This window comes from Oncorhynchus tshawytscha, linkage group LG26 (genome assembly GCF_018296145.1).
Source record: "Oncorhynchus tshawytscha isolate Ot180627B linkage group LG26, Otsh_v2.0, whole genome shotgun sequence".
Classification (NCBI taxonomy): domain Eukaryota; kingdom Metazoa; phylum Chordata; class Actinopteri; order Salmoniformes; family Salmonidae; genus Oncorhynchus; species Oncorhynchus tshawytscha.
The window spans coordinates 51,836,571-51,854,984 of NC_056454.1; the positions used below are offsets into that span (position 1 = coordinate 51,836,571).

An 18,414-nucleotide genomic window follows, 5' to 3' on the forward strand; every position below is an offset into this window, starting at 1 on the left:
TAGAAACTAGACTACAGGAACAGTATAGAAACTAGACTACAGGAACAGGATAGAAACTAGACTACAGGATAGAAACTAGACTACAGTATAGAAACTAGACTACAGTATAGAAACTAGACTACAGGAACAGTATAGAAACTAGACTACAGGAACAGTATAGAAACTAGACTACAGGAACAGTATAGAAACTAGACTACAGGAACAGTATAGAAACTAGACTACAGGAACAGTATAGAAACTAGACTACAGGAACAGTATAGAAACTAGACTACAGGAACAGTATAGAAACTAGACTACAGGAACAGTATAGAAACTAGACTACAGGAACAGTATAGAAACTAGACTACAGGATAGAAACTAGACTACAGGAACAGTATAGAAACTAGACTACAGGAACAGTATAGGAACTAGACTACAGGATAGAAACTAGACTACAGGAACAGTATAGAAACTAGACTACAGGAACAGTATAGAAACTAGACTACAGGAACAGTATAGAAACTAGACTACAGGAACAGGATAGAAACTAGACTACAGGAACAGTATAGAAACTAGACTACAGGAACTGGATAGAAACTAGACTACAGGATAGAAACTAGACTACAGGAACAGTATAGAAACTAGACTACAGTATAGAAACTAGACTACAGGAACAGTATAGAAACTAGACTACAGGATAGAAACTAGACTACAGGAACAGGATAGAAACTAGACTACAGGAACAGTATAGAAACTAGACTACAGGAACAGGATAGAAACTAGACTACAGGATCAGGATAGAAACTAGACTACAGTATAGAAACTAGACTACAGGAACAGGATAGAAACTAGACTACAGGAACAGGATAGAAACTAGACTACAGTATAGAAACTAGACTACAGGAACAGGATAGAAACTAGACTACAGTATAGAAACTAGACTACAGGATAGAAACTAGACTACAGGAACAGGATAGAAACTAGACTACAGGAACAGGATAGAAACTAGACTACAGGAACAGTATAGAAACTAGACTACAGGAACAGTATAGAAACTAGACTACAGTATAGAAACTAGACTACAGGATAGAAACTAGACTACAGGATAGAAAATAGACTACAGGAACAGTATAGAAACTAGACTACAGGATAGAAACTAGACTACAGGAACAGTATAGAAACTAGACTACAGTATAGAAACTAGACTACAGGAACAGGATAGAAACTAGACTACAGGAACAGTATAGAAACTAGACTACAGTATAGAAACTAGACTACAGGAACAGGATAGAAACTAGACTACAGGAACAGTATAGAAACTAGACTACAGGATAGAAACTAGACTACAGGAACAGTATAGAAACTAGACTACAGGAACAGTATAGAAACTAGACTACAGGAACAGTATAGAAACTAGACTACAGGAACAGTATAGAAACTAGACTACAGGAACAGTATAGAAACTAGACTACAGGAACAGTATAGGAACTAGACTACAGGAACAGTATAGAAACTAGACTACAGGATAGAAACCAGACTACAGGATAGAAACTAGACTACAGGAACAGTATAGAAACTAGACTACAGGATAGAAACTAGACTACAGTATAGAAACTAGACTCAGGATAGAAACTAGACTACAGGATAGAAACTAGACTACAGGAACAGGATAGAAACTAGACTACAGGAACAGTATAGAAACTAGACTACAGGAACAGGATAGAAACTAGACTACAGTATAGAAACTAGACTACAGGAACAGGATAGAAACTAGACTACAGGAACAGTATAGAAACTAGACTACAGGAACAGGATAGAAACTAGACTACAGTATAGAAACTAGACTACAGGATAGAAACTAGACTACAGGAACAGGATAGAAACTAGACTACAGGAACAGGATAGAAACTAGACTACAGGAACAGGATAGAAACTAGACTACAGGAACAGTATAGAAACTAGACTACAGTATAGAAACTAGACTACAGGAACAGGATAGAAACTAGACTACAGGAACAGTATAGAAACTAGACTACAGGATAGAAACTAGACTACAGGAACAGTATAGAAACTAGACTACAGGAACAGTATAGAAACTAGACTACAGGAACAGTATAGAAACTAGACTACAGGAACAGTATAGAAACTAGACTACAGGAACAGTATAGAAACTAGACTACAGGATAGAAACTAGACTACAGGAACAGTATAGAAACTAGACTACAGGATAGAAACTAGACTACAGGAACAGGATAGAAACTAGACTACAGTATAGAAACTAGACTACAGGAACAGTATAGAAACTAGACTACAGGATAGAAACTAGACTACAGGAACAGTATAGAAACTGGACTACAGGAACAGGATAGAAACTAGACTACAGGAACAGTATAGAAACTAGACTACAGTATAGAAACTAGTCTACAGGATAGAAACTAGACTACAGGAACAGTATAGAAACTAGACTACAGGAACAGTATAGAAACTAGACTACAGGAACAGTATAGAAACTAGACTACAGTATAGAAACTAGACTACAGTATAGAAACTAGACTACAGGAACAGTATAGAAACTAGACTACAGGAACAGTATAGAAACTAGACTACAGTATAGAAACTAGACTACAGTATAGAAACAAGACTACAGGAACAGTATAGAAACTAGACTACAGGAACAGTATAGAAACTAGACTACAGGAACAGTATAGAAACTAGACTACAGGAACAGGATAGAAACTAGACTACAGGATTGAAACTAGACTACAGGAACAGGATAGAAACTAGACTACAGGAACAGGATAGAAACTAGACTACAGGAACAGGATAGAAACTAGACTACAGGATAGAAACTAGACTACAGGAACAGGATAGAAACTAGACTACAGTATAGAAACTAGACTACAGGATAGAAACTAGACTACAGGAACAGGATAGAAACTAGACTACAGGAACAGGATAGAAACTAGACTACAGGAACAGTATAGAAACTAGACTACAGGAACAGTATAGAAACTAGACTACAGTATAGAAACTAGACTACAGGATAGAAACTAGACTACAGGATAGAAACTAGACTACAGGAACAGTATAGAAACTAGACTACAGGATAGAAACTAGACTACAGGATAGAAACTAGACTACAGGATAGAAACTAGACTACAGGAACAGGATAGAAACTAGACTACAGGAACAGTATAGAAACTAGACTACAGGAACAGTATAGAAACTAGACTACAGGAACAGTATAGAAACTAGACTACAGGAACAGTATAGAAACTAGACTACAGGATAGAAACTAGACTACAGGAACAGTATAGAAACTAGACTACAGGAACAGTATAGAAACTAGACTACAGGAACAGTATAGAAACTAGACTACAGGAACAGTATAGAAACTAGACTACAGGAACAGTATAGAAACTAGACTACAGGAACAGTATAGAAACTAGACTACAGGAACAGTATAGGAACTAGACTACAGGAACAGTATAGAAACTAGACTACAGGATAGAAACCAGACTACAGGAACAGGATAGAAACTAGACTACAGGAACAGTATAGAAACTAGACTACAGGATAGAAACTAGACTACAGTATAGAAACTAGACTACAGGAACAGGATAGAAACTAGACTACAGGAACAGGATAGAAACTAGACTACAGGAACAGTATAGAAACTAGACTACAGGAACAGGATAGAAACTAGACTACAGTATAGAAACTAGACTACAGGAACAGGATAGAAACTAGACTACAGGAACAGTATAGAAACTAGACTACAGGAACAGGATAGAAACTAGACTACAGTATAGAAACTAGACTACAGGATAGAAACTAGACTACAGGAACAGGATAGAAACTAGACTACAGGAACAGGATAGAAACTAGACTACAGGAACAGGATAGAAACTAGACTACAGGAACAGTATAGAAACTAGACTACAGTATAGAAACTAGACTACAGGAACAGGATAGAAACTAGACTACAGGAACAGTATAGAAACTAGACTACAGGATAGAAACTAGACTACAGGAACAGTATAGAAACTAGACTACAGGAACAGTATAGAAACTAGACTACAGGAACAGTATAGAAACTAGACTACAGTATAGAAACTAGACTACAGGAACAGTATAGAAACTAGACTACAGTATAGAAACTAGACTACAGGAACAGTATAGAAACTAGACTACAGTATAGAAACTAGACTACAGGAACAGGATAGAAACTAGACTACAGTATAGAAACTAGACTACAGGAACAGTATAGAAACTAGACTACAGGATAGAAACTAGACTACAGGAACAGTATAGAAACTGGACTACAGGAACAGGATAGAAACTAGACTACAGGAACAGTATAGAAACTAGACTACAGTATAGAAACTAGTCTACAGGAACAGGATAGAAACTAGACTACAGGAACAGTATAGGAACTAGACTACAGGAACAGTATAGAAACTAGACTACAGGAACAGTATAGAAACTAGACTACAGGATAGAAACTAGACTACAGTATAGAAACTAGACTACAGGAACAGTATAGAAACTAGACTACAGGAACAGTATAGAAACTAGACTACAGTATAGAAACTAGACTACAGGAACAGGATAGAAACTAGACTACAGGAACAGTATAGAAACTAGACTACAGGAACAGTATAGAAACTAGACTACAGGAACAGTATAGAAACTAGACTACAGGATAGAAACTAGACTACAGTATAGAAACTAGACTACAGGAACAGTATAGAAACTAGACTACAGGAACAGGATAGAAACTAGACTACAGTATAGAAACTAGACTACAGGAACAGGATAGAAACTAGACTACAGGAACAGTATAGAAACTAGACTACAGGAACAGGATAGAAACTAGACTACAGTATAGAAACTAGACTACAGGAACAGGATAGAAACTAGACTACAGGAACAGGATAGAAACTAGACTACAGTATAGAAACTAGACTACAGGAACAGGATAGAAACTAGACTACAGGAACAGGATAGAAACTAGACTACAGGAACAGGATAGAAACTAGACTACAGGAACAGGATAGAAACTAGACTACAGGAACAGGATAGAAACTAGACTACAGGAACAGTATAGAAACTAGACTACAGTATAGAAACTAGACTACAGGAACAGGATAGAAACTAGACTACAGGAACAGTATAGAAACTAGACTACAGGATAGAAACTAGACTACAGGAACAGTATAGAAACTAGACTACAGGAACAGTATAGAAACTAGACTACAGGATATAAACTAGACTACAGGAACAGTATAGAAACTAGACTACAGGATAGAAACTAGACTACAGGAACAGTATAGAAACTAGACTACAGGATAGAAACTAGACTACAGTATAGAAACTAGACTACAGGATAGAAACTAGACTACAGGATAGAAACTAGACTACAGGAACAGGATAGAAACTAGACTACAGGAACAGTATAGAAACTAGACTACAGGAACAGGATAGAAACTAGACTACAGGAACAGTATAGAAACTAGACTACAGTATAGAAACTAGACTACAGGAACAGGATAGAAACTAGACTACAGGAACAGTATAGAAACTAGACTACAGGAACAGTATAGAAACTAGACTACAGGATAGAAACTAGACTACAGTATAGAAACTAGACTACAGGAACAGTATAGAAACTAGACTACAGTATAGAAACTAGACTACAGGAACAGGATAGAAACTAGACTACAGGAACAGTATAGAAACTAGACTACAGGAACAGTATAGAAACTAGACTACAGGAACAGTATAGAAACTAGACTACAGGATAGAAACTAGACTACAGTATAGAAACTAGACTACAGGAACAGTATAGAAACTAGACTACAGGAACAGGATAGAAACTAGACTACAGGATCAGGATAGAAACTAGACTACAGTATAGAAACTAGACTACAGGAACAGGATAGAAACTAGACTACAGGAACAGTATAGAAACTAGACTACAGGATAGAAACTAGACTACAGGATAGAAACTAGACTACAGGAACAGTATAGAAACTAGACTACAGGATAGAAACTAGACTACAGTATAGAAACTAGACTACAGGAACAGGATAGAAACTAGACTACAGGAACAGTATAGAAACTAGACTACAGGAACAGGATAGAAACTAGACTACAGTATAGAAACTAGACTACAGGAACAGTATAGAAACTAGACTACAGGAACAGTATAGAAACTAGACTACAGGAACAGGATAGAAACTAGACTACAGTATAGAAACTAGACTACAGGAACAGTATAGAAACTAGACTACAGGAACAGTATAGAAACTAGACTACAGGAACAGTATAGAAACTAGAACAGTATATAAACTAGACTACAGGAACAGGATAGAAACTAGACTACAGGAACAGTATAGAAACTAGACTACAGGATAGAAACTAGACTACAGGAACAGGATAGAAACTAGACTACAGGAACAGTATAGAAACTAGACTACAGGGTAGAAACTAGACTACAGGAACAGGATAGAAACTAGACTACAGGAACAGTATAGAAACTAGACTACAGGATAGAAACTAGACTACGGGATAGAAACTAGACTACAGGAACAGGATAGAAACTAGACTACAGTATAGAAACTAGACTACAGGAACAGTATAGAAACTAGACTACAGGATAGAAACTAGACTACAGGAACAGTATAGAAACTAGACTACAGGATAGAAACTAGACTACAGTATAGAAACTAGACTACAGGAACAGTATAGAAACTAGACTACAGGAACAGGATAGAAACTAGACTACAGGAACAGTATAGAAACTAGACTACAGTATAGAAACTAGACTACAGGAACAGGATAGAAACTAGACTACAGGAACAGTATAGAAACTAGACTACAGGAACAGTATAGAAACTAGACTACAGTATAGAAACTAGACTACAGGAACAGGATAGAAACTAGACTACAGGAACAGTATAGAAACTAGACTACAGGAACAGTATAGAAACTAGACTACAGGAACAGTATATAAACTAGACTACAGGAACAGTATAGAAACTAGACTACAGGAACAGTATAGAAACTAGACTACAGGAACAGGATAGAAACTAGACTACCGGATAGAAACTAGACTACAGTATAGAAACTAGACTACAGGAACAGTATAGAAACTAGACTACAGGAACAGTATAGAAACTAGACTACAGGAACAGTATAGAAACTAGACTACAGGAACAGTATAGAAACTAGACTACAGTATATAAACTAGACTACAGGAACAGGATAGAAACTAGACTACAGGAACAGTATAGAAACTAGACTACAGGAACAGGATAGAAACTAGACTACAGGAACAGTATAGAAACTAGACTACAGGGTAGAAACTAGACTACAGGAACAGGATAGAAACTAGACTACAGGAACAGTATAGAAACTAGACTACAGGATAGAAACTAGACTACAGGATAGAAACTAGACTACAGGAACAGGATAGAAACTAGACTACAGTATAGAAACTAGACTACAGGAACAGTATAGAAACTAGACTACAGGATAGAAACTAGACTACAGGAACAGTATAGAAACTAGACTACAGGATAGAAACTAGACTACAGGAACAGGATAGAAACTAGACTACAGGAACAGGATAGAAACTAGACTACAGGATAGAAACTAGACTACAGGATAGAAACTAGACTACAGGATAGAAACTAGACTACAGGAACAGTATAGAAACTAGACTACAGGAACAGGATAGAAACTAGACTACAGGATAGAAACTAGACTACAGGAACAGTATAGAAACTAGACTACAGGAACAGGATAGAAACTAGACTACAGGAACAGGATAGAAACTAGACTACAGGATAGAAACTAGACTACAGTATAGAAACTAGACTACAGGATAGAAACTAGACTACAGGAACAGTATAGAAACTAGACTACAGGAACAGTATAGAAACTAGACTACAGGAACAGGACAGAAACTAGACTACAGGAACAGAAACTAGACTACAGTATAGAAACTAGACTACAGGAACAGGATAGAAACTAGACTACAGGAACAGTATAGAAACTAGACTACAGGAACAGTATAGAAACTAGACTACAGGAACAGTATAGAAACTAGACTACAGGAACAGTATAGAAACTAGACTACAGGAACAGTATAGAAACTAGACTACAGTATAGAAACTAGACTACAGGAACAGGATAGAAACTAGACTACAGGAACAGGATAGAAACTAGACTACAGGAACAGTATAGAAACTAGACTACAGGAACAGTATAGAAACTAGACTACAGGATAGAAACTAGACTACAGGAACAGGATAGAACCTAGACTACAGGAACAGGATAGAAACTAGACTACAGTATAGAAACTAGACTACAGGAACAGGATAGAAACTAGACTACAGGATAGAAACTAGACTACAGGAACAGGATAGAAACTAGACTACAGGAACAGTATAGAAACTAGACTACAGGAACAGTATAGAAACTAGACTACAGTATAGAAACTAGTCTACAGGAACAGGATAGAAACTAGACTACAGGAACAGTATAGAAACTAGACTACAGGAACAGTATAGAAACTAGACTACAGGAACAGGATAGAAACTAGACTACAGGATAGAAACTAGACTACAGGATAGAAACTAGACTACAGTATAGAAACTAGACTACAGGAACAGTATAGAAACTAGACTACAGGATAGAAACTAGACTACAGGAACAGTATAGAAACTAGACTACAGGATAGAAACTAGACTACAGTATAGAAACTAGACTACAGGAACAGGATAGAAACTAGACTACAGGAACAGGATAGAAACTAGACTACAGGAACAGTATAGAAACTAGACTACAGGAACAGTATAGAAACTAGACTACAGGATAGAAACTAGACTACAGTATAGAAACTAGACTACAGGAACAGTATAGAAACTAGACTACAGGAACAGGATAGAAACTAGACTACAGGAACAGGATAGAAACTAGACTACAGTATAGAAACTAGACTACAGGAACAGAAACTAGACTACAGGAACAGTATAGAAACTAGACTACAGGAACAGGATAGAAACTAGACTACAGTATAGAAACTAAACTACAGGAACAGGATAGAAACTAGACTACAGGAACAGTATAGAAACTAGACTACAGGAACAGTATAGAAACTAGACTACAGGAACAGGACAGAAACTAGACTACAGGAACAGAAACTAGACTACAGGAACAGTATAGAAACTAGACTACAGGAACAGTATAGAAACTAGACTACAGGAACAGGATAGAAACTAGACTACAGGAACAGGATAGAAACTAGACTACAGGAACAGTATAGAAACTAGACTACCGTATAGAAACTAGACTACAGGAACAGGATAGAAACTAGACTACAGGAACAGTATAGAAACTAGACTACAGGATAGAAACTAGACTACAGGAACAGTATAGAAACTAGACTACAGGAACAGTATAGAAACTAGACTACAGGATAGAAACTAGACTACAGGAACAGTATAGAAACTAGACTACAGGATAGAAACTAGACTACAGGAACAGTATAGAAACTAGACTACAGGATAGAAACTAGACTACAGGAACAGTATAGAAACTAGACTACAGGAACAGGATAGAAACTAGACTACAGGAACAGGATAGAAACTAGACTACAGGAACAGTATAGAAACTAGACTACAGGAACAGTATAGAAACTAGACTACAGGATAGAAACTAGACTACAGGAACAGTATAGAAACTAGACTACAGGATAGAAACTAGACTACAGGAACAGTATAGAAACTAGACTACAGGATAGAAACTAGACTACAGGAACAGTATAGAAACTAGACTACAGGAACAGGATAGAAACTAGACTACAGGAACAGGATAGAAACTAGACTACAGGAACAGGATAGAAACTAGACTACAGGAACAGTATAGAAACTAGACTACCGTATAGAAACTAGACTACAGGAACAGGATAGAAACTAGACTACAGGAACAGTATAGAAACTAGACTACAGGATAGAAACTAGACTACAGGAACAGTATAGAAACTAGACTACAGGAACAGTATAGAAACTAGACTACAGGATAGAAACTAGACTACAGGAACAGTATAGAAACTAGACTACAGGATAGAAACTAGACTACAGGAACAGTATAGAAACTAGACTACAGGATAGAAACTAGACTACAGGAACAGTATAGAAACTAGACTACAGGAACAGGATAGAAACTAGACTACAGGAACAGTATAGAAACTAGACTACAGTATAGAAACTAGACTACAGGATAGAAACTAGACTACAGGAACAGGATAGAAACTAGACTACAGGAACAGGATAGAAACTAGACTACAGGAACAGTATAGAAACTAGACTACAGTATAGAAACTAGACTACAGGAACAGGATAGAAACTAGACTACAGGAACAGTATAGAAACTAGACTACAGGATAGAAACTAGACTACAGGAACAGGATAGAAACTAGACTACAGGAACAGTATAGAAACTAGACTACAGGATAGAAACTAGACTACAGGAACAGTATAGAAACTAGACTACAGGATAGAAACTAGACTACAGGAACAGTATAGAAACTAGACTACAGGATAGAAACTAGACTACAGGAACAGTATAGAAACTAGACTACAGGATAGAAACTAGACTACAGGAACAGTATAGAAACTAGAATACAGGAACAGGATAGAAACTAGACTACAGGAACAGTATAGAAACTAGACTACAGTATAGAAACTAGACTACAGGAACAGTATAGAAACTAGACTACAGGAACAGTATAGAAACTAGACTACAGGAACAGTATAGAAACTAGACTACAGTATAGAAACTAGACTACAGGAACCGTATAGAAACTAGACTACAGGAACCGTATAGAAACTAGACTACAGGAACAGTATAGAAACTAGACTACAGGAACAGGATAGAAACTAGACTACAGGATAGAAACTAGACTACAGGATAGAAACTAGACTACAGGAACAGTATAGAAACTAGACTACAGTATATAAACTAGACTACAGGAACAGGATAGAAACTAGACTACAGGAACAGTATAGAAACTAGACTACAGGATAGAAACTAGACTACAGGAACAGGATAGAAACTAGACTACAGGAACAGTATAGAAACTAGACTACAGGGTAGAAACTAGACTACAGGAACAGGATAGAAACTAGACTACAGGAACAGTATAGAAACTAGACTACAGGATAGAAACTAGACTACGGGATAGAAACTAGACTACAGGAACAGGATAGAAACTAGACTACAGTATAGAAACTAGACTACAGGAACAGTATAGAAACTAGACTACAGGATAGAAACTAGACTACAGGAACAGTATAGAAACTAGACTACAGGATAGAAACTAGACTACAGTATAGAAACTAGACTACAGGAACAGTATAGAAACTAGACTACAGGAACAGGATAGAAACTAGACTACAGGAACAGTATTGAAACTAGACTACAGTATAGAAACTAGACTACAGGAACAGGATAGAAACTAGACTACAGGAACAGTATAGAAACTAGACTACAGGAACAGTATAGAAACTAGACTACAGGAACAGTATAGAAACTAGACTACAGGAACAGGATAGAAACTAGACTACAGGAACAGTATAGAAACTAGACTACAGGAACAGTATAGAAACTAGACTACAGGAACAGTATAGAAACTAGACTACAGGAACAGTATAGAAACTAGACTACAGGAACAGTATATAAACTAGACTACAGGAACAGTATATAAACTAGACTACAGGAACAGTATAGAAACTAGACTACAGGAACAGGATAGAAACTAGACTACCGGATAGAAACTAGACTACAGGAACAGTATAGAAACTAGACTACAGGAACAGTATAGAAACTAGACTACAGGAACAGTATAGAAACTAGACTACAGGAACAGTATAGAAACTAGACTACAGTATATAAACTAGACTACAGGAACAGGATAGAAACTAGACTACAGGAACAGTATAGAAACTAGACTACAGGATAGAAACTAGACTACAGGAACAGGATAGAAACTAGACTACAGTATAGAAACTAGACTACAGGAACAGTATAGAAACTAGACTACAGGAACAGTATAGAAACTAGACTACAGGATAGAAACTAGACTACAGTATAGAAACTAGACTACAGGAACAGTATAGAAACTAGACTACAGGAACAGGATAGAAACTAGACTACAGGAACAGGATAGAAACTAGACTACAGTATAGAAACTAGACTACAGGAACAGGATAGAAACTAGACTACAGGAACAGTATAGAAACTAGACTACAGGAACAGGATAGAAACTAGACTACAGTATAGAAACTAGACTACAGGAACAGGATAGAAACTAGACTACAGTATAGAAACTAGACTACAGTATAGAAACTAGACTACAGGAACAGGATAGAAACTAGACTACAGGAACAGTATAGAAACTAGACTACAGGAACAGGATAGAAACTAGACTACAGCATAGAAACTAGACTACAGGAACAGTATAGAAACTAGACTACAGGAACAGTATAGAAACTAGACTACAGGAACAGGATAGAAACTAGACTACAGGATAGAAACTAGACTACAGTATAGAAACTAGACTACAGGAACAGTATAGAAACTAGACTACAGGAACAGTATAGAAACTAGACTACAGGAACAGTATAGAAACTAGACTACAGGAACAGTATAGAAACTAGACTACAGTATATAAACTAGACTACAGTATAGAAACTAGACTACAGGAACAGTATAGAAACTAGACTACAGGAACAGGATAGAAACTAGACTACAGGAACAGGATAGAAACTAGACTACAGTATAGAAACTAGACTACAGGAACAGGATAGAAACTAGACTACAGGAACAGTATAGAAACTAGACTACAGGAACAGTATAGGAACTAGACTACAGTATAGAAACTAGACTACAGGAACAGTATAGAAACTAGACTACAGGATAGAAACTAGACTACAGGAACAGTATAGAAACTAGACTACAGGAACAGTATAGAAACTAGACTACAGGAACAGGATAGAAACTAGACTACAGGATAGAAACTAGACTACAGGAACAGGATAGAAACTAGACTACAGGAACAGGATAGAAACTAGACTACAGGAACAGGATAGAAACTAGACTACAGTATAGAAACTAGACTACAGGAACAGTATAGAAACTAGACTACAGGAACAGTATAGAAACTAGACTACAGGAACAGTATAGAAACTAGACTACAGGATAGAAACCAGACTACAGGAACAGGATAGAAACTAGACTACAGGAACAGTATAGAAACTAGACTACAGGATAGAAACTAGACTACAGTATAGAAACTAGACTACAGGAACAGTATATAAACTAGACTACAGGAACAGTATAGAAACTAGACTACAGGAACAGTATAGAAACTAGACTACAGTATAGAAACTAGACTACAGGAACAGGATAGAAACTAGACTACAGGAACAGTATAGAAACTAGACTACAGGAACAGGATAGAAACTAGACTACAGGAACAGGATAGAAACTAGACTACAGTATAGAAACTAGACTACAGGATAGAAACAGACTACAGTATAGAAACTAGACTACAGGAACAGGATAGAAACTAGACTACAGGAACAGTATAGAAACTAGACTACAGGAACAGGATAGAAACTAGACTACAGCATAGAAACTAGACTACAGTATAGAAACTAGACTACAGGAACAGTATAGAAACTAGACTACAGGAACAGTATAGAAACTAGACTACAGTATAGAAACTAGACTACAGTATAGAAACAAGACTACAGGAACAGTATAGAAACTAGACTACAGGAACAATATAGAAACTAAAATACAGTATAGAAACTAGACTACAGGAACAGTATAGAAACTAGACTACAGTATAGAAACTAGACTACAGGAACAGTATAGAAACTAGACTACAGTATAGAAACTAGACTACAGTATAGAAACTAGACTACAGGAACAGGATAGAAACTAGACTACAGGAACAGTATAGAAACTAGACTACAGGGTAGAAACTAGACTACAGGAACAGGATAGAAACTAGACTACAGGAACAGTATAGAAACTAGACTACAGGATAGAAACTAGACTACGGGATAGAAACTAGACTACAGGAACAGGATAGAAACTAGACAACAGTATAGAAACTAGACTACAGGATAGAAACTAGACTACAGGAACAGTATAGAAACTAGACTACAGGATAGAAACTAGACTACAGTATAGAAACTAGACTACAGGAACAGTATAGAAACTAGACTACAGGAACAGGATAGAAACTAGACTACAGGAACAGTATAGAAACTAGACTACAGTATAGAAACTAGACTACAGGAACAGGATAGAAACTAGACTACAGGAACAGTATAGAAACTAGACTACAGGATAGAAACTAGACTACAGGAACAGGATAGAAACTAGACTACAGGAACAGTATAGAAACTAGACTACAGGATAGAAACTAGACTACAGGAACAGTATAGAAACTAGACTACAGGAACAGTATAGAAACTAGACTACAGGATAGAAACTAGACTACAGTATAGAAACTAGACTACAGGAACAGTATAGAAACTAGACTACAGTATAGAAACTAGACTACAGGAACAGTATAGAAACTAGACTACAGGATAGAAACTAGACTACAGGAACAGTATAGAAACTAGACTACAGGATAGAAACTAGACTACAGTATAGAAACTAGACTACAGGAACAGTATAGAAACTAGACTACAGGAACAGGATAGAAACTAGACTACAGGAACAGTATAGAAACTAGACTACAGTATAGAAACTAGACTACAGGAACAGGATAGAAACTAGACTACAGGAACAGTATAGAAACTAGACTACAGGATAGAAACTAGACTACAGGAACAGGATAGAAACTAGACTACAGGAACAGTATAGAAACTAGACTACAGGGTAGAAACTAGACTACAGGAACAGGATAGAAACTAGACTACAGGAACAGTATAGAAACTAGACTACAGGATAGAAACAGACTACGGGATAGAAACTAGACTACAGGAACAGGATAGAAACTAGACTACAGTATAGAAACTAGACTACAGGATAGAAACTAGACTACAGGAACAGTATAGAAACTAGACTACAGGATAGAAACTAGACTACAGTATAGAAACTAGACTACAGGAACAGTATAGAAACTAGACTACAGGAACAGGATAGAAACTAGACTACAGGAACAGTATAGAAACTAGACTACAGGAACAGTATAGAAACTAGACTACAGTATAGAAACTAGACTACAGGAACAGGATAGAAACTAGACTACAGGAACAGTATAGACACTAGACTACAGGAACAGTATAGAAACTAGACTACAGGAACAGTATAGAAACTAGACTACAGGAACAGTATAGAAACTAGACTACAGGAACAGGATAGAAACTAGACTACAGGAACAGTATAGAAACTAGACTACAGGAACAGTATAGAAACTAGACTACAGGAACAGTATATAAACTAGACTACAGGAACAGTATATAAACTAGACTACAGGAACAGGATAGAAACTAGACTACGGATAGAAACTAGACTACAGTATAGAAACTAGACTACAGGAACAGTATAGAAACTAGACTACAGGAACAGTATAGAAACTAGACTACAGGAACAGTATAGAAACTAGACTACAGGAACAGTATAGAAACTAGACTACAGTATATAAACTAGACTACAGGAACAGGATAGAAACTAGACTACAGGATATAAACTAGACTACAGGAACAGGATAGAAACTAGACTACAGGGTAGAAACTAGACTACAGGAACAGGATAGAAACTAGACTACAGGAACAGTATAGAAACTAGACTACAGGATAGAAACTAGACTACAGGATAGAAACTAGACTACAGGAACAGGATAGAAACTAGACTACAGTATAGAAACTAGACTACAGGAACAGTATAGAAACTAGACTACAGGATAGAAACTAGACTACAGGAACAGTATAGAAACTAGACTACAGGATAGAAACTAGACTACAGTATAGAAACTAGACTACAGGAACAGTATAGAAACTAGACTACAGGAACAGGATAGAAACTAGACTATAGGAACAGTATAGAAACTAGACTACAGTATAGAAACTAGACTACAGGAACAGGATAGAAACTAGACTACAGGAACAGTATAGACACTAGACTACAGGAACAGTATAGAAACTAGACTACAGGAACAGGATAGAAACTAGACTACAGGATAGAAACTAGACTACAGGAACAGTATAGAAACTAGACTACAGGAACAGGATAGAAACTAGACTACAGGAACAGGATAGAAACTAGACTACAGGATAGAAACTAGACTATATAGTTCCTAGATCCTTACCTGTCGAAGGCAGACACTGTGCTGATAGCCAACAGTAGGTATAGGAGAGACTGGGCAGGGTAGGCCAAGGAGTGGTACTGCTGTAGCAGGTTAGGTAGGGTGGTGAACTGCTCCCCAGCCAAAACATACACTACCACAGTGTTCCACACTGCATAGCCAGCCAGGAAGCCATGGGAAAACAGACCTATCACTCTGGAGAGAGAGAGACACACACATAGAGAAAGAATTAGATAAAGTGTCAGTTATCACATCCAAGATCTCTGCAAGGCATGTAGCTCACCTGAAGCTACTGTGTAACTCACCTGAACCCACTGTGTACTCTCATGGCTACGTCCCTGGTCGTCCAGAGGGGTCTGACCTCCATGTAATCCTCCATGTGGTCAGGTAGATGTGCGTTGTGTTTGGGCGGGTCAGTCGCCTGGAAACGCTCTGAAAGAACATCGAGACAACAACTGGTTAAACTCCTGACCAGGGTCTGAGTTCAAAAGGAGAGAGACAGTTTCCCCGGACACAGATGTAGTCTAGTCCAGGACTACGAAGCATGCTCTCCGTTGAAATAGTTTATTAGTCCTAGACTAGTTTCAGGCAGACCACTAGTCTAGGCCAGGACTACGAGGCATGCTCTCCGTAGTCCTAGACTAGTGATTTCCTTTAAGAAGTTAAATACTTTGTGAGAGTTTGCAGCGCCGTTGTACCGTTGTTTAGAGAGATAAGTTTCTGCCGACACCTCAAGATTTGGTTGCCCGTTCCGATTTTATGTTAATATAAGAGAGACAGGACACTCACTGTTTCTCTCCACAAACACTTTGCCGACAGGCTGGCTGTGGCCCAGAGGAGAAGAAAACAGGGAATGCTGGGGGATAGCATGGTGCAAACCACTGACGATGTCACCTTCCTCCACACCCAGGTCATTGGCGTAATGCATGTCAATCTTGGACTTCCTGTTGTGGGGAAGAAAAAGAGGCGGGTGCAGATAGTAACGTGTCAAGATGGAGATTATGAAGACGTTCCAAGCCGCTTACCGCGCAGATATATCATCAACAGGTCATTAAGGCATATCGATGGGGGTTCCTGAAACACATATTCAATGTAGGCGAGATTCAACAGTCCAGAACTCACTTCTTCCTCTTGGTTTTTGTCCTGGTGACGGCTTGTTCCTCCCCGTCCGTGTGCTGGTCCATCCCATCCCCATTCACCAGCTCCGGCTCCTCCATGTCTGAGATAGATAAGATAGATAGATACGATAGATTAGACATAATTTACCAGCCATTTGAGAATAGATAATTACACATGGAGATGAGGTTTAAAGGCTTTCTATACATCTATACAACTAATTATTGAGTAATACAGTCCGTGGTAGACTCTTCGTGTTAAATCAGGACCAACTAACGAACGAGCAACTATGTCCAGCTGCGACCAACTGTGACAACAGTCTACACACCAGGCAGAGTATCTCTTTGGGCTGTCTGTAGTCTGATAAATAAACTACCTAGACACAGATTAAACATGCAGTCTACACACCAGGCAGAGTATCTCTTTGGGCTGGCTGTAGTCTGATAAATAAGCTACCTAGACACAGATTAAACATGCAGTCCGTGGGTCTTAAGCACTTACAAATTCAGAACTTATTTTACGAATAAACATATATATATATTTATTTTGTAGGACGTAACATATATGAAATTGATGACGTAGTGCACAATTATGAGGGACCCATTTAGGCTTTGTAAGCACTACTTTCAGAACTACTGGCCTAAAAGGATACAAAAGCTCTGTAGCATGACTTTAAGCCTTGTCCTTTCTCAATGGAGATCTCTTTAGTCCAGGCAACATCTGGAAACTCAGGCCACAAAGCAGCAGGGTTACCGTTAGGAAGATGTGACGCCAGACAACGTGACCGACCGACCAGTCCAGGTAACATCTGGAAACCCAGGCCACAAAGCAGCAGGGTTACCGTCAGGGAGATGTGACGCCAGACAACGTGACCGACCGGTCCAGGCAAAATCTGGAAAACCAGGCCACAAAGCAGCAGG

At 37.8% G+C, this 18,414-nt stretch overlaps 1 protein-coding gene across 1 annotated transcript in view; it reads right to left on the bottom strand.

The window, feature by feature from the left end:
• The window catches only part of tmem237a (transmembrane protein 237a), a 40,297-nt gene extending 22,684 nt beyond the window's left edge, over positions 1-17,613 (bottom strand). Inside the window, exons 1-4 of the mRNA XM_042307009.1 lie at positions 17,501-17,613; positions 17,168-17,322; positions 16,684-16,810; positions 16,382-16,573 (exon numbers count right to left, since the gene is read on the bottom strand). Coding sequence (XP_042162943.1) covers positions 16,382-16,573; positions 16,684-16,810; positions 17,168-17,322; positions 17,501-17,595 — 569 coding nt within the window. The 5' untranslated portion in view covers positions 17,596-17,613. The remainder of the gene's footprint in view (positions 1-16,381; positions 16,574-16,683; positions 16,811-17,167; positions 17,323-17,500) is intronic.
• Between the last annotated feature and the right edge of the window lie 801 nt (positions 17,614-18,414).